Consider the following 22327-nt stretch of genomic DNA (forward strand, 5'->3'; position numbering starts at 1 on the left):
CGCGACGAAGACCCGGCCCAGACATAAATAAATAAATAAATAAACAAACAAACAAACAAACAAATAAATAAATAAATAAAAAGTAAGAGCTGGAGAGGAAAGGAACATGTCTCCACGTGAAGGGGTAAAGGAGATCCCCTAGGGCTATCAGTATGATCCCAACTTAGCACAGGAGCCATACTCGTAATCTGGACTCTGGATTCTTAGCTCCAGAGAAACAAACATTTTGATCAAGTTGTCTATGCTCACCAACCTCAACTTCCTTGCCTCCTACTCACTCTTAACCAACTAAATGGGATTCTTTTTCCACTATCCCTCCAAGGCTGTCCTCTCAGGTAACTAATGGAATTCTTCCTACTATAAGAATAGACATATCTTGGAGCTTATCTTACTTCATCTCTCAAGTGGAATATGACCCTGTGATCACTGTCTCACTGAAACTCTCTCCCTTTGACTTCCACGGTGCTGTCCCGGTTTTCCTCTTACAACCCTGATCACACCTTCTTGGGGGGGTTCTTTCTCTGCTCTTCCTTGAATGTTGATGCTGCTTAGAGTTCTTTTCTAACCCTTCTATATACTTTCCCAGGGTGGTCTCACCTACTCTGTTGCTCCACATAACACTGCTACGCTGGCAACTCACATATTTATTCCTTGACCTGGATCTCATCTGAGCTTCATACTCATTTATCCATTCCCCTGTTGGACATCTCCACTTGGATGGCTCAAAGGTACCCAAAACTCCATAGATCCCAAATGTATCATCTTTCTACCTCTCCTCCAAATCCATTCCTCCTCATTGTCCCCTATGCTTACAAGGGTTTGGTATAAAATAGGTTTGAGTTTGAATCCTGATGGGACCTTGGGCTGGTTCCTTAAACTCTCTGTGCCACAGTTTCATCACAAAACTGAAATAAATGCCTACCTCATAGAGTCGTATAGGAATAAATAAATCAAGCACTTAGAGTTAGTAAGTGTGCAATAAGTGGAAGCTATTATTTATTATTGTTATCATCCAATAAATTACCAAATCCTATTGATTCTACTCCCTCAATGTCTCCCAGATCTATCCAATTCTCTGTTCTGCCTGCCACCGTCATCGCTGAAACCCTCCAATCCACGTGGCACACGGTATGTAGATCTGCCTAAAGGAGCGCCCAATACATACCCCAGCCACCATTTACAACACCTTGTTTATTTCATCATAATAAAAATTTATCTTGTTAGCCCATTTGCCTACTTGTTTCTGGTTTCTCCTTAATAAAATAAAACTCCCTGAGGGTCAGGGCTCCTGTGTCTTATTCACCTCTGCATGCCCAGCAACAAACACATACCTGGCTTCTGATCTCCCAGCCTCACCTCTTACTGCTACTCCCATCTAATGTTAAGCTTGAACCATACAAACTGTTTTCAGCTTATGAATTGCCAAGGTATCTCTTGACTCTGGACTTTGCATAGGCAGAGGCCTAGAACATTCTTCCTTCTACCAAGCCCACCCCCCTTCCCCATCCCCTCCTTTACTAGGCCAAATTCTACTTCCCTCTCACTCTGAAGGCCTCAGTTTAATAGTCAGTTCCTCCAAGGAGCCTCAGGTGACACCCAGCCCCCAGTCTGGTACAGGTGGTCCTTCTATGTTCCCACACTGTACTTCCTCTAGCATAGAACACATCCTCTATATTGTAATTGCCTGGTCATTTGTCTTTCATCCCCCCAGACTATAAATTCCTGAGCACAGAGACTCTTTGGCCTTGCTCACCATTGTTGCAACAATGTCTAGTCAGTGGGATTCATAAGCTTTTGAGAATCTGGTAAAAGCCATGGAGGTTTTTCACAGAAAAAGCATGAGTATATACTACTTTGCATTCAATTTTCAGGGAGTCCACCCACGGATCTCCTAGAATCTCCATTAACTACAAATTAAGAACCTCTGCCTGAGAGGATGCTTGAATTTATATCATTAGGAATGTGCATACTCTCTTATTTGGACAAATGCTTATCTCCTATTTACATTTATGTATTTTAGGAATAAGTATGTTGTTAAGTCAATTGCTTAATCCTTAATATGCAAGAGCTTATGGACAGGAATGTAGAATACTTCCAAGAAGACTTGAATGGACTGACAATCCAGAACCAGAAAGGACAATGGATATCTCACTGGACATAAGTGCAGGCAAATTGCATCAAGAATGATGGCCTATATAGGCTTGTACATTTCCCTCATGTCTTTGCACTATATAAGCCCCCAGTGAAAGGACTGGGGAATCTCAGAATCGACTCAAGATTTTCAAAAGAAGTCGTCTCATAACAAAAATTAAGTTAACAGGGCTTCTCTGTTGGTGGAGAGGTTAAGGATCCGCCTTCCAATGCAGAGGACACGGGGCTCGAGCCCTGGTCTGGGAAGATCCCACGTGCCACGGAGCAACTAAGCCCGTGTGCCACGACTACTGAGCCTGCGCTCTAGAGCCCACGAGCCACAACCCCTGAAGCCCGTGTGCCTAGAGCCCGTGCTCCACAACAAGAGAAGCCACTGCAAGGAGAAGCCCGTGCACCGCAACGAAGAGTAGCCCCCGCTCGCCGCAACTAGAGAAAGCCCGCACGCAGCAACGAAGACCCAACGCATCCAAAAATAAATAAATTTTAAAAAAAGAAAAAAAATTAAGTTAACAAAAATAGTTACATGTTTTTCACACCCTGGTGTTTGTGAAGGGAGATTCAGCTAACCTACAAATGAAAAGTAAAAGTCTCTACAAATTAAAAGTAAAAATATCCATCTCTAATTCCATTCTCCAGGGATAACCACTGCTAAGTTTTATATGAAGAGTTTCAGACACTTTCTATGCATATACAAATATATGTATAGGTCTGTACCTTCCCTTCCCCCATATCCACCACCACCCCCCTTTTTGTTTTGTTTTGTTTTGTTTTACACAAAGAGGATCATACTTTAGAGACTATTCTGCACTTAGTATGCCTTGGAGACCTTTCCGTGTTAACACATTAATAGCCACCACACTTTTAAGTTGGCTGTGCGACAGCCTACCCTGCTTAAGCACAGCCCGGGTTTCCGTTCCAAGGAGAACACAGAGCAAGGAAGAGCGACCCATTCTCACTTGGTCTCTTCCGCCTTCTTCCTGTGGCCTTCTATCCCCGGGCCCTCCCTTTCCCTCATCCTTCCCACTCCCCCTTTCACACACCACACCCGCTCCCGGAGCTGCCGGAGGAACAGGGCCGAGGCACCCCTCCCGGCGCCCGACCAGAGGAGTCTCGGGAGGTCACTACCTGGCCGCGCTAGGCCCTTCCCACCGGCCCCGGCGGCCGAACCCACGCCTAGACCCGGGGCCAGGGCCAGCTGCTGCCGGCGCTCGACCGTCCCCGGAGCCACCCGGGCCTGGAGCAGCTGGCTGTCACGCGGGGCCGCTCAGTCCTCGGCAGCAGGAAAAGGACCGGGCTCTCGGTTCCGCGGGTGGGTAGAGTGGAAGCCTGAGGTGGGGCCGGGCGGCTAGCGGGGAGGAGACGGCGCACCGCCGCAGACGCGGGAAGCGGGGAGGAGACAGCGTGCCGCCGCAGCCGCGGGGCGGGGCGGTCGCGGCCCGCGGGGAGGAGAGATGCGCGGCTGGCGATGCAACTGCAGTGAGGGCGTTGCAGCCTTTTCTGGGGCCAGAGGTTAGTCCCACTCCCTCTCGCCGCCTTTCCCCCCTCACCCCGCTTCCTCGTCCTCTTTTCTCCTGTCCCTCAGGTTTCCTCTTCTACCAAATTCCGCTCTTTTGCTAAATTTCCTCTCTTTTGTAATATCTTCCAACACCATTTCTTGAAAAAGATTTTGTCATGTTCGCTGCCGATCTGGACACCTTTTGTCCTGGTATCAAATAGTATAGTGGGACTCTTAATTCATGCGAGAGTTACTTGGTGAAAATAGAAATAAAAAGAGATGGAAAGTCTAAAGCAATGGCCTGTAACCGGGTGTAGATATCAAATAATTAAGGCAGAGTGAACTAAGCAGCTTATGTCTATCTGGGATAGGTCCCTGGACAAAGAACTTTTTGGAGCCATCCTGAATGGCTAATGCGGAACTGTTTTCAGAAAGTGGGACCAGGCTCAGGAAAGGGACAAGTGACCTTTAGGATGGTAATGCTCGTGCTGTTTCATAAAGAGCAGGGCCAAACAGATATTAGCAGGAGAAACATGCTTACCTCATGTAAGATAGATTATCTGTCTTCTGGAAAATATCCCTTTTCTAAGGGTAGCGGGTACCCTTGCATTCTCAGGTAACAACTGAAGCTTCAGCTCAGAATCAGGGGCATCCTTTATTCTCAATTTGTTGAGCCAGATCCCACCTAACTTCCTTAGATGCCTCTCTTACCACCTACCCCATTAGCCCCTACACTCTTTTTAAAAGAAATATTTTTCTGTCACCTTTATGATCCTGAACTACAACTTATAAATAATGTATTTTAGCATCACACTGGTGGTACAGGAAGAGTAGCAACTGGTGACCATTGCTTCCTGGTTGACTAGGAGAATCTAGAGTTTCCTTTCTGGTTAGCTGCCAGAGCAAAGAAATTCAAAGCCAGCACATTGGAACCATTGGAAATCTTTTTTAAAAATCCCCAAACCCAGGCCACACCCTAGACTGATTAAATCACAATCTTCAGAGGAGGACCCGGGCATTAGAAGTTTTTGAAACTCCCCAGATAATACTAATGTGCAGACAAGTTTGGGAATCTCTGCCCTAGGGTCTTGCTAATCAAGGTATGGGCTGTGGACCAGCAACATCAGCATCACCTTGTTAGAAATGCAGACTCTCAGGCCCCACCTCAGACCTACTGAATCAGAATCTGTAATTTTACAAGATTCCCAGATTATTCCCACTTACATTAAACTTTGAGAAGCACTGATCTAGACAGGTGGAGTGGGGTCTGGAATCTGCCTTTTTAAGCCCTATAGGGTCCAGGCCCGGCAATTTGTATTTTACAAGCTCTCCAGGCAATTTTGATACATGCTAAAGGTTAAGAACCCCTGATTAAAACTAGGGTTGTTGCTCACCCCCCTTGAAAATTTCTGATTTGGTAGGTTTAGGATAGGGCCTGAGAATCTGCATTTCTAGGAAACTCTTGGGTATTGGGGATTCTGACCTCTGATCCAGGAACCATATTTTGAAAATCACCAGTCTAGAATGATTCTCTAGGCAGAGAGACAGTAACTGACTGATCTCTAAAGGATATTTCAGTTGGATTTTGAGACAACCAGACGAACTGTCTCTGCCTTGCAACAGAGGAAATCTCTCAATTCACAAGATGTTTACAAAGTCCAAACTCAGCTTTTCTTTTCAGTGGACAGTGCTCAATGCACCCTGTATTATTTGTTCCTCTGAGTCCTGCTTTTCTAAACTAGCCACTCCCTTGAGTTGAACCAACCTTTCTTCAGATTACTGTCATTCTGCCAACTGAACAACTACCAGAGCTGAGGAGGCACTCCATTCCCCACTGGGTTAACTCTCATAGAGCTTATTTGCAAGTTCTTAGAGGATGACTCACTTTCTCCTCCATAGGTAACCTACACCCATAATTGTTGATCAGTGGCATTAAGCTGCAATATCCAACTGATGACTGCAGTGTCCAGACTTACCACTTTCTGGGGTGAAGTTGTGCCATCTCCTCAGCCCTTAGGAGCCCCTTTATTAAGGGCCCTACCACCTATTAAAATTGCTCACCTTTAGACATACAGGTGGCCAACAAGCCCATGAAAGGATGCTCAACATCGCTAGTTATTAGGGAAACGCAAGTCAAAACTACAGTGAGGTACCACCTCACACGATGGTCAGAATGACCATCGTCAAAAAGTCTACAAATAATAAATGCTGGAGAGGGTGTGGAGAAAAGGGAACCCTCCTACACTGTTGGTGAGAGTGTAAGTTGGTGCAGCCACTATGGAGAACAGCATGGAGGTTCCTTAAAAAACTAAAAATAGAGCTACCATATGATCCAGCAATCTCACTCCTGGACATACATCCAGAAAAGATGAAAACTCTAATTCGACAAGATACATGCACACCTATATTCATAACAGCACTGTTCACAATAGCCAAGACATGGAAACAACCTAAATGTCCACCCACAGATGAGTGAATAAAGAAGATGTGATATATATATATATAATGGAATACTACTCAGCCATTAAAAAAGAATGAAATATTGCCATCTGCAGCAATATTCATGGACCTAGAGATGATTATACTAAGTGAAGTCAGAGACAAGTAATATCTGATATTGCTTATATGTGGAATCTAAAAAAAAAATACAAATCAACTTATTTACGAAACAGACTCACAGACTTCGAAAACAAACTTATGCTTACCAAAGGCGAAAGGGGTGGGGGGATAAATTAAGAGTATGAGATTAACAGGTCCACACCACTATATATAAAATAGATAAACAACAAGGATTTACTATATAGCACAGGGAAATATATTCAGTATCTTGTAACAGTCTATAATAGAAAAGAATCTGAAGTTGTACACCTGAAATTGTACATCAATTGTAGTTAAATTTTTAAAAATTGCTCACCTCTTCTAGTCAGTTTTATTGCACACTTCTTATCCTCTCCCATTTTGAGTCAATTTTATTGCACACTTCTTATCCTCCCCCATTTTGAGTCAATAAATACCTGTTAAGCACCTATGAAGTGCAAGACAGTATGTAAAGTGTATAAAACATGGCCTCTTCTCAAGGCTTCATGGTCTCGTAAAGGAGACAGACACATGCAGGAGACACAAGAATACAAGGCAAATTATGGGAAATGCTATATTCTACTAAGGAACAAACTCAGGATTCTGTGAAGGGGGACCGTGAGAAACTTCCTGGAGGGAGTAGACTTTGAACTGGGAAGGGTAGATCTCTGATAAGAAGCTAAGAGGGCAGTGAGTGCCTGGGGATTATAAAGACCCTTGGTTTCACCCGATTTTTTCTTTTCCCTTTTGTGAATATTTACCTTTAGATTCACAGCTTGTGCTTCTATTCAGTCTATCCACTGCCAGCTTCAAAGAATCACCCAAGCAGTGATTTATGGACAAGCACCTATTCGGTTGCACTTGGTACCCCAGAGGAGCTTCAGATTCTTTTCCATTATAGATTGTTAAAAGATATTAATACCCTTTAACTGCTCCCACTTGTAGAGTCTAAGTATGAGTTTTGTGAATAAAGCCTACCACTCCATGGAGGTGAATCTACATTGGAGATGTGGCATAATAAAGACAGCAGGCTTGGAAGTCCTTCTACCTGTGTTTAAATACATGCTCAACATTTATAAACTGTGTGACCTTTGGTGAGTAAATTCACTCCTCTAAGCTTCAGTTTTCCTATCTGTAAAATGGGGATAATAATAGCATCCACTTTTTATGGGTTGTTTGGCATTTAAATGAGACAATGCATGTAAAGCAGTTAACACACTGCCTGGCACATAGCAGGCACTTAAACAATGTTAGCTATATTCTAAAACAAGCAGTTCTTACTCCGTTGTGAGAGAGTTGGCTTTAATCATTGACAGTTTGCTTGAAAAGTGTGCAGTGCATTGAGGCTCAGATTACCTGTCTGGTAATGAGTCAAGCTGGTATACAACTAGAAGACCTCTAGCTCCCTAAATGCCTTAGCCTCAGCTGGAGTCCAGATGAATCCATATCCCTATCTCAGGAGCAGTGTTAGTCTGGAGTAGCTGGGGATAAACCTGTAACCCTCTGTATGGCACTCATGGTCTCAGGGGTGCTACAGCACACTGGCCACCCTGTTTGGTGTCACCTAGCTTGCTAATCTAAAAGGGTATAGCCTGGAAACTTAATTTCAGAGTACCAGGGTACACTTTTTGAAATGTGTGTAGAGATCCTTAGGACTATCCCAAGCTCTGGAGCTCATGACTATAATAACACTATGATGTTGATAGCACAGGTATTATCTCTATTTTATGGATTAAGATACTGGTATTCAGACGTTGAGAATGGACTTGAGGACACAGAGGGGGAAGGGGAGCCTGGGACATAGTGAGAGAGTAGCATTGACATATATACACTACCAAATGTAAAATAGATAGCTAGTGGGAAGCAGCCACATAGCACAGGGAGATCAGCTCGGTGCTTTGTGACCACCTAGAGGGGTGGGATAGGGAGGGTGGGAGGGAGGCTCAAGAGGGAGGGGATATGGTGATATACATATGCATATAGCTGATTCACTTTGTTGTACAGCAGAAACTAACACAACATTGTAAAGCAATTATACTCCAATAAAGATGTATATATAAAAAAAAAAGACACTGGTATTCAAAGTGATTAAAGGACTTACCCATGATTACCAAAACAGCAATTGATTTGGGGCTTGAACCCAAGATACTGATTCTAATTCACTCTAATTCACACTCTCAAGCTATACTTTTTTCACAATTCTAAATCAGAAATACAGGTTATTGTACCTTGAATCGTCAGCCATAATAATAATACCGTAAACCTCTATCTCTCAGAGAAAAAAAGACTATAATCTCACGACTAATGACCTATACATGTATTCATGCATGTATTTATGCATAGGCATGTATATATATGTAATGTATGTATATTTTTGTAGTTGTATTAGCAAAAGTTGTGATAAATTCACACTTTTCCACCTATGATCCCTTGATCCCAAGAGTTAGCTAGGATTTGAAATGTAGTCTGTGGCCTTGACAGAGTAATTATGTCATAATTACTGTCCTGCCTGTAGACCTAACCTGTGATGTTTGTCTCAGCGAGTCTCTTGGTCCTGATGTTATAAGGATGTCACCTGGAGACTGCTCTCATTGAAAAGCCTTCCTGTTCATTATCCAGACTATGCCACCTGCCTTGGCTTCCTACACTGTGTAGAGAAGGGTTTGAATTGCACTATCCAAAATCTCTTCATTAAACAATCTTTCTATCCAGTTTTTCACTCTTTTGGTTAGACATTGTTGCTTCTACCTCCTGGACTGTCAGTCTGCATAAAGAATAGCGCTTAATTTTGCAGCTAGTAGGATTTCTATGTGATTTTTACCCCCCCCTTTTTTTTTCACTTTTTAACCTTTTCTGTTATCGATTTTCCAGATGTCCAGGGCATAATATATATATATATATATATATATAGTATATTTGACAGGGAAAATATCTGGAGAAGAGACCAGTAAGTTTCTATTTCGGTAGTTCAAAGTTACAAGATGAGGGCTTCCCTGGTGGCGCAGTGGTTGAGAGTCTGCCTGCCGATGCAGGGGACACGGGTTCGGGCCCCGGTCCGGGAAGATCCCACATGCCGTGGAGCAGCTGGGCCCGTGAGCCATGGCCGCTGAGCCTGCGCGTCCGGAGCCTGTGCTCCGCAACGGGAGAAGCCGCAACACTGAGAGGCCCGCGTACCACAAAAAAAAAATTACATGATGAGTTGAGTGAAGAAAAAGATAAGAGGAGAGCAAGCTCAAGATGAGTACAAAGTTTTGTGTCTAGGAAAAAGGAAAAATGATAGTGCCAGCAAAGCATGATGAGTCGGAACCGATGACAGTGGTAAATCCAAGTAGAGGTGAGGGCTGCTAAAAAAACATAATAATAATACGACTAGAACCCAGTTGAGTCATTAAGGCTTGGGATAGAGGACAGGTGAGCTTTCTGAAGAGGATCATGAAGCAAAGTAAGAGAAGCACATGGGCAGCCCAGAATTAGGCATAGGAGACTCATACAGTCCAACACACTTATTGGTATTGAACCTACACCCCCAGTTCTATCCAGTTCCTGAGTTGACCTGGAAAAGATGAGCGCAGCTGTGTAAATTCCACCCTCACCCACAAAGGAAGAGTTGAAGGAAGAGTGGGGGCAGGTAGTAGGGGAGCACCTACAACACCTTTGTTCATTATCTGATTTACCAAAGATAAGAATCCTACATCTCTAGGAACTCACCAGACTGTAGCCTAATCCCTGGATTGCCATGATTGCCTGCTCCGTAGGAATGATTTCTGTCCCAATTCCTGATCCTTACTCTACTTCCTTTCTGGGGTCGAAATACTACCCTGAATCTCAGTGCACTTGCCCAGGGCCCCAGCTCGTTGCCTTGCCTGTATCAGGCCCCTCTCACTGAAGAGTGGTCCAAGAGCAAGACCAGTGTCCTGCTTCACATCGGAAACCTCCTCTCTTCTCATTCTAACCACAATTTCACAAATGGACTTCCCTCGTGGTCCAGTGGTTAAGACTCTGTGCTTCCCCTGCAGGGGGCACAGGTTTCGCATGCCGTGGGGTGCAGCCAAAAAAAAAAAAAAAACCAAAAAACTAAGTAATGAAAGCTAGAGCCTTTTGCAGCTAACTCCCCCATCTACATAATTTTGGACGTTTGGCTGTCAGCTCGGCCTAAGATGGCACCACCCCCTCTTGGACACTATGATTTGACTTTCTGCCACCTCTTTGGATTGGAGAAGTAAGAAGAGTAGGAGAGTGTGCTATCTCTGGAGCCAGGGAAGGAGAAATTTTTAGGCCAATTTTCAAGCCAGCCAATTCCTGCAGAAAGATGAAGGAAAATGAGAATGGCCTTAGACTGTTTGATTTGGTGAGAAGTAGGTCATGGTGACAATGAAGGAGGATGGTTTCAGTAGTGTGGTGGAGACAGAAGCCAAATTACAAGGGATATTGAATGTTTTTTACAATAGAGAAACTCAGACAAGAATGATTCAGTCATGGTGAAACCTTTATTTAAGCCTGTCTTTGCATACAAATCACAGAGCGTGTTCACAGAAGTTCACCCTAAAGACTCAATCCTCATAGTTTCTCAGTATTTCCGATTTCCTTCTTCCCTGTCTTCTTCAATCTTTCTTCTCTGTTCTCATATATAGCCTACTTACCCCTCCTCACTTTCAACTATGTTCCTAAACAGAGATATAGAAGGAAACCTTAATAAAATAATGAAATCTCAAAACAATAAACAAAAACATGTCAAGTCTCTCCTGGCCGGGATGAAGAAAGATGCGAGGGAAGGCTCCCTCATCTCACCCTTAGCAGCATGAGAATCTAAATTAGCAAGGGTAAGAGAAAATTGACCTGTACAAAGAAGTGGCCCTTCTTTGCCTTAAGCTGCTCAGGGGTCAGAAGTGGAAATACCAGACAGGAAAGACGTAGGGGAGTTGTGGAGGAAGAGAACATACAATTAGGTGAAAGCCACTGTCTTCAGGAAGGCTCCAGGGAAGAGAGTAGGCTGGCACAGAGCAGAATTCTCTGAAGAATCCCTGGAATACTGACTTCCCCTTTGCTATGGAGACACAGGGCACCACATGCCCCATTTGCTTCTTTCCTTCGACTGGAATGCCTCCCTCCTTCTCTGAAGGTGAGTTTCCAGGAAGCCTTCAAGATCCAGTTCAATCTACACCCATCTGATGATGCCTTCCTAACAGAAGTCTTCCCTGGACAGAGTTCCCTCCTCCATCCTCTGGGCTCTCATACCTTCAACTACGAGGCATGTGAGGTACGCGGCTCTCGGGAGAGGTATGAGGCAAGTGTCCATACCTCTAAGTCCACTGTCAAACTTGTATTTGCTTACAAGTCTGTGTGCTGGTCGGGAGCTCCCTGACCTTGGGATCCTTAGTGCCCCACATCGTACCCGGCACACAGTACATAATTAATAACTGTGAGGGAGAAAGGAGAAAAGATAGAAGAGAGCAAAAAGAGGGAAGGAAAAGCAGGGTGGAGAAAGAGAGAGAGGAAACATCTGACTCAACTTTCCCTGGCCAAGAAAAAGGGAAATGGATTCAAAAAACTGGAAGAAAGGGACAGAGGAAGGAACCACTTTTCTGGGCCTCCTCTGCCTTTTACTCTTCTCTCTGCCACTTCCTCTCACAACTTAGGACCTCACACCACACTGTACTGTTTTCTCTCCTGATCCCTCGATTCACCCCAAAGGGAAGGAAAGAAGCCAGCCAGGCTCCTGACTTCTCCCACCCCATGCCCTCAAATCCTGTTTCATCCCTTTGCCGCCATGGGCGCCTCCCTCCTTCCGGTCTTCATCTTCCCCGCCTGCAGCACTCCCACCTCGTCGCCCTGGCATCTCGGGCCCCTGTGCTGTGCCGGGTCCAGACAGGAGCGTCCTCCTCAGATTGAAAACCAAGGGGCTCTTAGGGGCAGCCTGTGGTGTATGGCTGAGGAAACGCTAGACTGGGTCTACAAGTTTACCTGAGAAAGAACCTCCTCAGGAGGGTTTGGGTGTCCCAGAGATTGGAGAGTAAAGAGAAGCAGCAATCGCAGTCCTTCCCCCACACTCCTCAGCTCTTTCACGGATGGCCTCTCCACGTTTTTCTCCTTCGTCCATTGATCAGAATATCATTTTCCCAACTGACCTCTCATGGCCCCTACACCTTGGCTATTGACGTTTCTTGACTGTCTGCCCAGCCAGATGCACTTTCCCCACCAAGAATCTAAACCTTGTATAGTTGCCCCTGGGTCTCCTCTCCTTACCTAGGTATTCAGCTGCCTCTCCTTCCCCAACGCTCTTTCCCTAGGAATTCCAGAACCACCTTTTCCTCAATGCAGATCATACATACAAAAGCGCTGTGTGAGTTGTAAAGCACTGTGCTAGAATGAAATATGATCATGAATAAAGCCTTCTCTTTATCCCTGCCCCCATCATTTCTATCCTCTCAAAATGTTTCTTATCCCTTCCTCACGCCATCCACTGCCACTCCCCCTTCACCCGGCAGGTTTAGTTTGGTGTTGTGTGGGAACCAAAGCTATTTGCTGCACAGTGGGCAGTGTCAGGATGCAGGCAGGCATCTCAGCCCGAGGCCTCGGCAGAGTTCCCAGGCACAGCCATCGGCCCAGGCCAGGACAGAAGGCATGGATAAGGTGGGAGGGGGCATAAGTACGGTGGCTGTAGCCCCCCATCACCAGTAGCTCCCCCTGCAGCACAGCGCCTGCAGCCCCGACATGGGGCGAGGGCAGGGGGGTCAGGTGAGTCCAGCTATCGGTCCTTGGTTCATAGGCCTCAAAGCTCAGCAGGTCCCCAGTCTCACCTAGCCCACCCACTACATACAGCCGCCCACCCAGAGCAGCCATGACGTGGCCAGCCCGAGGTACCCCCATAGGGCTCAGAAGTGTCCCCGGCTTCTCAAGTTTGGGGTCATAGTGCAGCAACGAGGCCAGGTACTGGCCAGTCCCGCTGCAGCCACCGCTCACGTACAGCTGGCCCTCCAAAACAGCAGCTGCGTGGGCAAAGCGTGGTGCTGGAAGGGCAGGTGCCGGCCTGTGGGAGAACAGGGCACGTGATCAGGCAACAGTCATCTTCCGTTCTCCTCTTCCAAGACTCCTCTTCCTAGCCTCTCCCTGATGCCTGAAACACCCCCTTCCCTGCTCACCTCCAGATATTGAGCTTGGGGCTATAAGTCTCCACAGAGCTGAGGGCAACACCACTGTCTCGTCCACCCAGGGCATAAAGCAGTCCATCCAGCACCACCAGGGGGAAAAAGCTCCGAGCCTGGCACAAAGGTGCCATCTCCTCCCAGTCCTCTTGCCTGGGGTCCCACCTGGACGCAGTGGGACAAGAGATGGGAAGAGTGACCCTGGGAGTCTGCGGTTGGCTGGGCTGCCAACCTCCTGCAGCTGCCCACCTTGGGACCGGCCGCTCTCAGGGGGCCATACCTGAGAGTCGAAGCCAGGGTGTTAGAGTGGCCGTAGAAATCCTGTCCGCCACACACGTAGAGCTCACTTCCGGCTAGGCTCGCAGCCCCGTGCCGAAAGCGCCCGGGGGCAGGCAGGGCAGGCAGCCGTCCCCACTCCACAGTTCGAACCAGTCCTACGCCGCAGCGAAAGGCCCGGGCCCACCACACTCCTCGGGACGGCTGTCTCGTGGCCATGTCTGATCTGAGCCCGTCCCCGCCAATCACTACTAGTGCCTGGTCAGGCTCCCTCCGCCTCTCTTGTCCTGGAACCTCAGCCTCCACCATCAGCTGACGCAGCAAGTCCGGGCTCAAGGGTGGAGGCAGCCCGGCCGCCCATACCCTCCGCAGCTCCCTGGTGGACATACGGCCAAAGCGGACGCATCGAAGCAGGGCCTTGGCCTCTGACTCCTGGGTGTCAGGGTTGGCAGCTAGCCAACGCAGTGCAGCCGCAAAGGCCTCGAACTCCTCCTGCAAGTGTAGCTCATCGCTGTCCAGGAGCTCAGCCAGGCAGGCAACCGGTAAGGACGGGAAAGTGGAGCACAAAGCCACAGCAGGCAGGTGGGTGAGGAGGTAGTGACGGGCTTTGCTCCAGAGGCTCTCCAGCCCAGGGGCTTCAGCCATGGGGATCAGGGCCAGGCAACGGGCAGGGTTGAGGCCTTGTGCCAAGGCTCTCTGGCACAGAGCCAGGCAGGAAGAGCTCTGGTACCGCAGAGCAGCCTGGGTGGCTCTCAGCAGTCCCGGCCACCTTGCCCGCACAACCCCAGAGTAGGCAAAGGAGACAAGGAGTCGCAGGTCCTGGGCAGAGATGGTATGCAGAGACACCTCTGTGCCCTGGGATTCCCTCATCCCGCTCAGGAGCATGGCCCCAAAGAACTCACTGCCACAGGCGAGGGCTGCTCGGTGCACTGCAAGAGGGAGAAGCAGAGGGGGACCCAGAGTGTTGCAAACTGCAAGGCACTCCCCTGTCTTCACAGCCCCAACTTTGGGCCAACCACCCAAGACCACAGGCCAAACTGCGGTATATGCACCAGAACCACGTGGGGTGCTTGTTACAGTGAGGGTTTCACGGACCCACCTCCAGAGATTCTGATTCAGTAGCTCTAGACGCAGACCCTAGGAATTTGTGTTTTAACATATTCAAGCACCCTGCATGATTCTCATGTTAGTGGCCTGAAGACACTTTGAAAAACATTGCTTTAGTCTTCTTGATGCAGGCCAATTAGAGAAAGGGTCTTGATCAGTCAAGTGAAGATGCTACAGATAACACTTGCTAAGAGGGGGTACAACATAAACTGCAAAGACCGATGTGCAACTTATATAGGTCTTTCTATATTGTGCACAGAATAAAGTTCTTTCCTCTACAGTTATAAGAGCCACTGACATCAGCCATTCTGCTAGTCAGATTTTACTCAGAAAGTGGTACCACACTCAGGAATGGTTGTGAGCCACACTCATCTAACTGCCATCTCCTCTTACCCAAGATTTAGGGCCTGTAAACTGGAAGCCTTCAAAATCACCTGCTTCAATTGCTCCTTTTAAGATATGGAAACTGAGTCCTAGTGAAAGGCAGTAATTTATTTTCTATCTCCATGCAGGGGCTGTCTGGGCAGATCACTGTAACTGATGTCAGGCTGCAGTGAGCATACTTGTGTATCAGTTCCCTGCTTATCTGCATGGCCCTCGTGACTCTGAAAATATCCTATTCAAAAATGCTATTAAATAACTAGACCTGGGCTTCCCTGGTGGCACAGTGGTTGAGAGTCTGCCTGCTAATGCAGGGGACACGGGTTCGTGCCCTGGTCCGGGAGGATCCTGCATGCCGCGGAGTGGCTGGGCCCGTGGGCCATGGCCACTGGGCCTGCGCGTCCGGAGCCTGTGCTCTGCAGCGGGAGAGGCCACAGCGGTGAGGGGCCCGCGTACCACAAAAAAAATAAAATAAGATAACTAGACCTTATATGCTCCCTAATGTAACTCAATTTGAGGCAGTTGGCATCAAGTATGGAGTATCCTTACCAAAATATTTAACCGAAATCTAATCAAACCTTCAGATCTAAATTCAAGTTTATAGGAAATTGAGAGGCTGAAAGAATGAGTTAAACAAAACCATGAGGGAAAACGCTTACAAATCTAGAACATGGAGCACTCTATAGGACAACTAATCTTGTTTCTTCAATAAGTCATAAAAAAGGGAGAGAGAACTGTATGAGAGTGAAGGAAGCTTAAGAGACATATATCTGAGTTCAGTGCAAACCTCGATTGGCTCCTGGGTTGAACAGAGCAGCTCTAAAAGACACATTTTTGGACAAGTGGGAAAATTTCAATGTGGACTATGCGATATTAAGAAATCATTGTTAATTTTGTTAGATATGATAAATTGTGGTTACATGAGAAAATGTCCTCTTTTAGAGAGACACATACCCAAGTATTTGTGAGTGAAATGTCTGAGATTTACTTTAAACTTCAGCAAAAAATAAATAAAGAAATGAAACAAATATAGTAAAATGTTAATTGTTAAGTCTGGGTGATGGGTGTTTGAGTGTTCATCTTAATATTCTCTTTTCTTTGCTATGTTTGAAATGCTTCATAACAGAAAAGAGAGGAGGACTTCCCTGGTGGCACAGTAGTTAATAATCCGCCTGCCAATGCAGGAGACACGGGTTCGACCCCTGGTCCAGGAAGATCCCACATGCCACGGAGCAACTAAGCCCATGCACCACAACTACTGAGCCCGCATGCCACAACTACTGAAGCCCGTGCACCTAGAGCCCGTGCTCCACAACACGAGAAGCCACCGCAATGAGAAGCCCCCACGCCACAACAAAGAGTAGCCCCACCCGCTGCAACTAGAGAAAGCCTGCACACAGCAACGAAGACCCAACACAGCCAAACATAAATTAATTGATTAATTAATTATTTTAAAAAAAAGAGGGGAAATGCTGCTAGAAGTCCTCTCAGGCAGGTCACACAGACCCAAGCTCCCAGTGAGGCTTATGAACCTCAGGCTGCTTTGATCAGTTGCAGCATGTTCACCTCTCTCAAAGGGCAGGTGATATCGGAGTGGCTTTCCACTGTCTTTTTGAGCAGTAGGTAGTAGCTTGGTGCTTCCCAAGCAGTAAACATTAGTGACAGCTTCCATATTGCCTGAGAAAATCTGCATTCCGTAAAGCAGGTAAGCCATCTCATCTTCCATACCATCAATCAGCCTATAGCTCAGAGTCACTGACAAAGGATTCACAACCACTTGTATTTTGTGCCCCTTCTCACTCATCATTATTCCTTAGAATTTTAAGTGACAGGTTTCCACCACTAAGTTGGAATGTTTCTTAAAGGAAGTGAAAGCGGTGATATTGAATACAAGGATGTTTAAATTCCAAACCCTCGTGAGAATTTTATAACTGAAATTTTAAATTCCCCCTGCATCTAGTGCTATTGGAAATGATAACAAACACTTTAGAAGTCTGTTATGGACTGAGTGTTTGTGTTCCCCGCCCCCACCAAATTCATATGTTGAAGCCCTGATCTCCAACGTGATGGTATCTGTAGGTGGGGCCTTTGGGAGGTAATTATGTATGAGAGTAGAAACCCTCATGAATGGGATTAGTGCCCTTATAAGAGGAGATATGAGAGAGATGATCTCCCTCTCTCTCTGCTGTGTGAAGATACAGTGAGAAGGTGGTCATCTACAAACCAGAAGGAGGGCCCTAACCAGAACCTGACCTTGCTGACACCCTGATGCAGCCTCCAGAGCCATGAGAAATAAATTTCTATTGTTAAACCACCCAGTCTGTGGTATTTTTGTTATAGCAGCCCAAGCTGACTAAGATAGGATCCTTTTCCTTTGGGGAGTCCCAGAAGCACTTTGGGTGCCAGTCATTCCTCCAATGAGCAGTAGCTATGTGACTTTGGACTTGTCTTAAAGACTGATTTCCTTATCAATAAAGTGTAAGAGCTGAACTAGATAATATCTAAACAAATCCCTTTTAATGTTAAACTTTTATGTGTCTGCACTCTGACTCCATTTGCCAGGTGCTATATGTCTTTGACTTGACTGCATAGAAGGCAATGCATGGCCTAGTGAGAGCAGACTGGGTTAGTGGATGTGGGCCTGTATCCTGGTTTTCACCTGTTAACATCTCTGAATTTAATATTCTTTATCTGCACCCAGGGATAATGATATCTAACTCACTAGTTTTCAGTGAGATGAAAAGAGATGGCATGTGTAAAAGAAATTCCTGGTACCCAGTACCTCACTAAATGTTAGTAGAATCTGAATAAATCTCAACTTATTCAACCCTCTTCAGCTTTCCTGGTGATGAGCAGAGTTAACTTCAAAGTGCCATGAACTGGTAGCCTTAAGATTCTGGCCAAACAGTACCAGACCTTGCTCACTAGCTGTAGGGTCCACGTCTGCCATGGTGTCAAGCTCACTTAGGGGAAAGGACACACTGAATTTTTCCACTGTGTTCCTCTGGCTTTTCCTGTGTCCTAATTAGAAGATGCCAAGAAGGGCCTTTGGTTAATCTTTGTTTGAGTCAATCACCTCCTGCTTGTTCTACTGGCATGGACTATATACCCTTAGCTCCAGCCAGCTGACTGTAAATTTCTTGTTTCTGGGCACAGGGAAAGCCACAGCATAAATCTGTCAGTGCTCTTAAGAAAACAACTCAACTGCGCATGCTCCATTCTCAGTGGGTCAGGAGAGGTGCCAAAGGTCACCCTGGGGAAATTCTGACTGCAGCAGGGATCAAAACCACTATGGTAGGGACTGAACCACCCGCTGCTTGCACACACCATTTCAGGTGGCATATGCGCCTGCATTAATGTAATGCCCCACAGACCCTCACCCCGCAGCCGGCAGCCGTCTGCCTCCAGCTCCAGGTCACACCCGATGCCTTCTTGGTACAGGAGCTCCATGGTGCGCAGGTTCTCTCTCAGTTCCTCTGCCTGGCTGGGCTGCTTTTCATCTTCCCGGGTGCTTCCAGCCCCCTCGCGTCCCCACTGGGCCGCAGCCTTCACCCGGGGTGCGCCCAGGGCTTCAGCCGCGACCAGCACATCCTCCCGTGGGGCGGGTCCCAGCACCCCCTCATAGGCAAAGGTCAGCATGGCCTCCCAGGCCCCGGGGGTTACATCCAGGCTGAGGGGGCATTGCAGACCTCTGCTGCCCAGCAACCTGCCTCTGAAGAGGCTGCTGACTGCGGCCAAGATCACCCGATGCACCCCGTATACTCGCCCCCCGACTGACACGTCTTCATCCAGCAACAACCTCTGCTCTCGCAGCCGCTGTGCCTCTGCAAAAAACTGGCTGGGATGCGCCTCGCTGCGCAGCTCCTCGGGCTCCTCTGCGTCTTCTCCGTCCTCATCCTCTTCCTCCTCCTCTTCTTTCTCTAGGGACAAGGCTGGAGAGAAAAGGCTCCCCGGGGCCATGGGCCTGGGGCCAGGCTCTTCCAGAGGAAAGGGGGGCAAACCAGGATCCTGGTCTGGGGACGGAGGCCAGGAGGGGGTTCTCCTGGTGGGCAAAGGGAGGCCAAGGCCGTCCTCCTGGACTGGGAGAGAGACTTGTTCAGGGTCTGAGGGACGATGTGCCGAGTCTGAGACGCTCATGGCCCAAGCTCACTGGATTGCTGCAGGTAAGCAGAGGAAAGAGAAGAGAGGGTAAGAGCTGGGCCCACAGAGGCCAGAGGAAGCCCTGCCTCCAGTCCGGCGACATGTCAGTCCCTCTTCCTACTTCAACCCCCTCCCCCTATCCCAGGGCTCGAGCGTGTAGGCCACACCGCGCGACTCTGAGGTTCCCCAGGTGCAGCAAAGCACGCAAGATCTATGTGTAAACATCCAGTACCCGGAACTGTACCCTGCCCGTCTTGCCCCCATGCCAGTAGTCACCCTCCTAAGACACCAGCGTTCTGCTTGCCCTCTCACTTGAGCCTGCTCTACTCCTGACAGTGTGGCAGAGGGAACGCGCCCCCGGGGCCCCGTCCCTGACCGAACCCAGCTAATTATAGGCAGTGCTGGCAGGCTGGGGGCTGGTCTCCAGGTGCCCAAACTCTGACACCCAATTCCCTGGGCCTGACCTGAGATGATCTCCTCTCCCCTTCCACTTGTAGGTCATGCCCTGGTGCTGAGCGAGGCAAATTCAGAAGCCAAGTAGGATATGGGGATCTGGTGGAGTGAGCCAGGCCAGAAAGGCTTCCTTCACTGGACTGGGCTGGAGGGGGTGCGTGAAGAAAGTCTGGACTCTGCACACCTGCAGGAAAGTGGGGAGAAAGAGTGAAGCGTGTGTTTGGGGTCAGTCCTGGCCTTTGTTGACTTTTCTGTGCATGATAAAGCTGGGACCCTGGAGCGAACAATCCTGATGTGAAACTCAAATATAACCCATCCATCTGGTCCAACAAGGGCAGAGGAGTGGGGGAGGTGAAGGGGCATGGGTCAGGGCTACCGATCATGGGTGACCCACCCGTAGCGAGGGGTTTCCTCCCTGTGCCAACATGGAATTGGTGGTGAGAGAGCCAAACCCAACCCTGGGGCTGCACTCCTCCAAATGGGTAAACAGAAAGGCAGCCCATGGTTGTCCTGGCTTGTGAAATGGGCAATAGTGACCAGCCTCTGTGTGGATCCTCTTATGGCCTCCCCTTTGCAAGACAAGGTGGCCCACACCTTGGGCCCCCACCAGGAAGAGAAGGAACCACGATCTGGCAGAGACAAACCCCAGGTCAGCCTCTGCCCTCCCTCTGCCAACAAGGACAAGGACACTGGACCCTGATCTGCGTTCTCTGCCAACCCCATGGTCCTGGGACAGCTCCACCACAGCCACATGTCTCTGGAGGCTCTGCTCGGCTCCACCATGGCAGGACCCATACCCCACAGCGAATCCCCGAAGGTTGGATGAAACCTGCTCTTCTGTGCAATCATCCACCCTCCATTAAATGCGTTATGACTGACCTCCCCCCATAGCACCTCCAGGTCTGTTGGCCGTCCTTCTTGTTGCTGACCTGCTGACTGGGGCAGGGTCTTGGCATCTCAGCCAGGGGACAGTATTACTTCCACCTCTGCTTAGGAGCCCCATGTGGAGCCACACTCCCCAAAAATGATGTGGAGAATTCGGGGGCCAGGCCTGGCAAGGCCCCATTGGCTTTATCTGGGTCATGGGAGTCATGGTAACGGATTGGTGCTTAGGGTTCCCAAAGGTTCGGGATGGAAGCAGGGAAAGAGAACTTCGCTCCAGAGGACAGTCTCAAGGGTCCCTCTGAGGGTGAGAGGAAAGGGCTGAGGGTGACCTTGACTCCTCCCTCCCTGATGATCAGGGGCATCATCCTCTACCTGCAGCTGCCTTGGATCACTGCTCAGGCCGGCATAGGTGTGGGCTCAGCACTCTGCTAGACAGTAGGAAGGGATTTGGGACGCGGCCTCAGTGAATTAAAGGAGCCCCATTCCCATCCCACTCCAGGGCTCAGATCGCTCGTTACCTTGCTCTCGGCTTCGGTCACTACTATCACCAGCCTGTCTATCTCAGCCGTCTCCACCAATGGCAAAGTCAAGGCTGGTGAGTCTGTTGTGACTCCATGACCTCTTAGGGCCCCCGGTCCTGTTGGGAGTTGGTGAGACCGATTGACTCTTCTTTCCTCTCCTCTCAGGTGGTACCTACTTCCTTGTCTTGCACAGCCTGGGTCTGGAGCTTGGCAGTTCCACTGGAATCATATTTGCTTTCTCCTATGCAGTAGCTGTGGCTGTGCATACAGTGGGCTTCACAGAGACCCTTTTGGACCTGTTCCGGGTAATGCCCATTCCCTTCCTTCATGCATCCTTTTCTCAAGTCAGCTGACCACCCAGCTTGCATTTTCGTGGCTCCAGCCTGGGCAAGTCATTTTAAGAATCAGATGGACCAATTAAAAATCTCTGTGACTGGGCTTCCCTGGTGGCGCAGTGGTTGAGTCCGCCTGCCGATGCAGGGGACACGGGTTCGTGCCGCGGTCCAGAAGATCCCACATGCCACGGAGAGACTGGGCCCGTGAGCCATGGCCGCTGAGCCTGCGCGTCCGGAGCCTGTGCTCCGCAACGGGAGAGGCCACAACAGTCAGAGGCCCGCGTACCGCAAAAAAAAAAAAAAAATCTCTGTGACCCCCTACCTCTGTGTTCTGCCCTTCCAGGAGCATGGGGTGCAGCTACCAAACATGGATCCTGAAAATGAGTTTCGGGTGGTGGGCCTGGTGACCGTGACTATCCTTGTAGGCATTGGCACTGGCAGGCATGGAGTGGGAGTCCAAGGCAGGCGAGGGGGAATTGAGTTGGGGGTGAAAAGACTAAGGGGATGGCAGTGAGAGCTGGACAGATCAGGAAGGGGCGGAATGTGGGGAGATGTGGGATTGTGTGCGTGGGTAGTTGACAGAGCAGATTTCCAGGGACCCAGACCTGAAGCTAGCCGGTTCTGCTGGGAGAGACTCCACATGCCAGTTTTTGAAGGGGAAAGTAAGGAGGACTCCTTCTGAGGATCTGTTGGGATGAGCACTAGACATGACTACCAGATGAGAAATGCCCTGCTTCTTGCTCCCAGTATTTACAACGTTGATATTCACCCCTCTGGCATGGGAAGGGATGCTTTGTAGTTTGAGGCAAGAAGGAAAAGGACACCCATTTAGCCACATTCCTTTATGGGAGGAGGTTGGTAGGA

The 22327-nt window shown here is 48.4% G+C and overlaps 1 protein-coding gene across 3 annotated transcripts; it reads right to left on the reverse strand.

The window, feature by feature from the left end:
* Positions 1 to 10691: 10691 nt before the first annotated feature.
* On the reverse strand, positions 10692 to 21568 carry KLHL33 (kelch like family member 33). 3 transcript variants are annotated; one of them, XM_029236142.1, is made up of 7 exons: positions 21126 to 21568; positions 20980 to 21035; positions 19734 to 19906; positions 18510 to 19286; positions 13646 to 14570; positions 13363 to 13530; positions 10692 to 13250 (listed from the first exon to the last, which is right to left on the reverse strand). In XM_029236142.1, the coding sequence occupies exons 4-7, from the start codon at positions 19264 to 19266 to the stop codon at positions 12698 to 12700; spliced, it is 2403 nt and encodes an 800-aa protein (XP_029091975.1). In that variant the 5' UTR covers positions 19267 to 19286; positions 19734 to 19906; positions 20980 to 21035; positions 21126 to 21568; the 3' UTR covers positions 10692 to 12697. The 3 variants fall into 3 exon arrangements, with proteins under 3 accessions (XP_029091975.1, XP_029091973.1, XP_029091974.1); XM_029236140.1 differs by lacking the exon at positions 20980 to 21035; XM_029236141.1 differs by having other exon boundaries at positions 20980 to 21568.
* Between the last annotated feature and the right edge of the window lie 759 nt (positions 21569 to 22327).

This window comes from Monodon monoceros, unplaced genomic scaffold (genome assembly GCF_005190385.1).
Source record: "Monodon monoceros isolate NGI ecotype Baffin Bay Population unplaced genomic scaffold, NGI_Narwhal_1 Super_Scaffold_21, whole genome shotgun sequence".
Classification (NCBI taxonomy): domain Eukaryota; kingdom Metazoa; phylum Chordata; class Mammalia; order Artiodactyla; family Monodontidae; genus Monodon; species Monodon monoceros.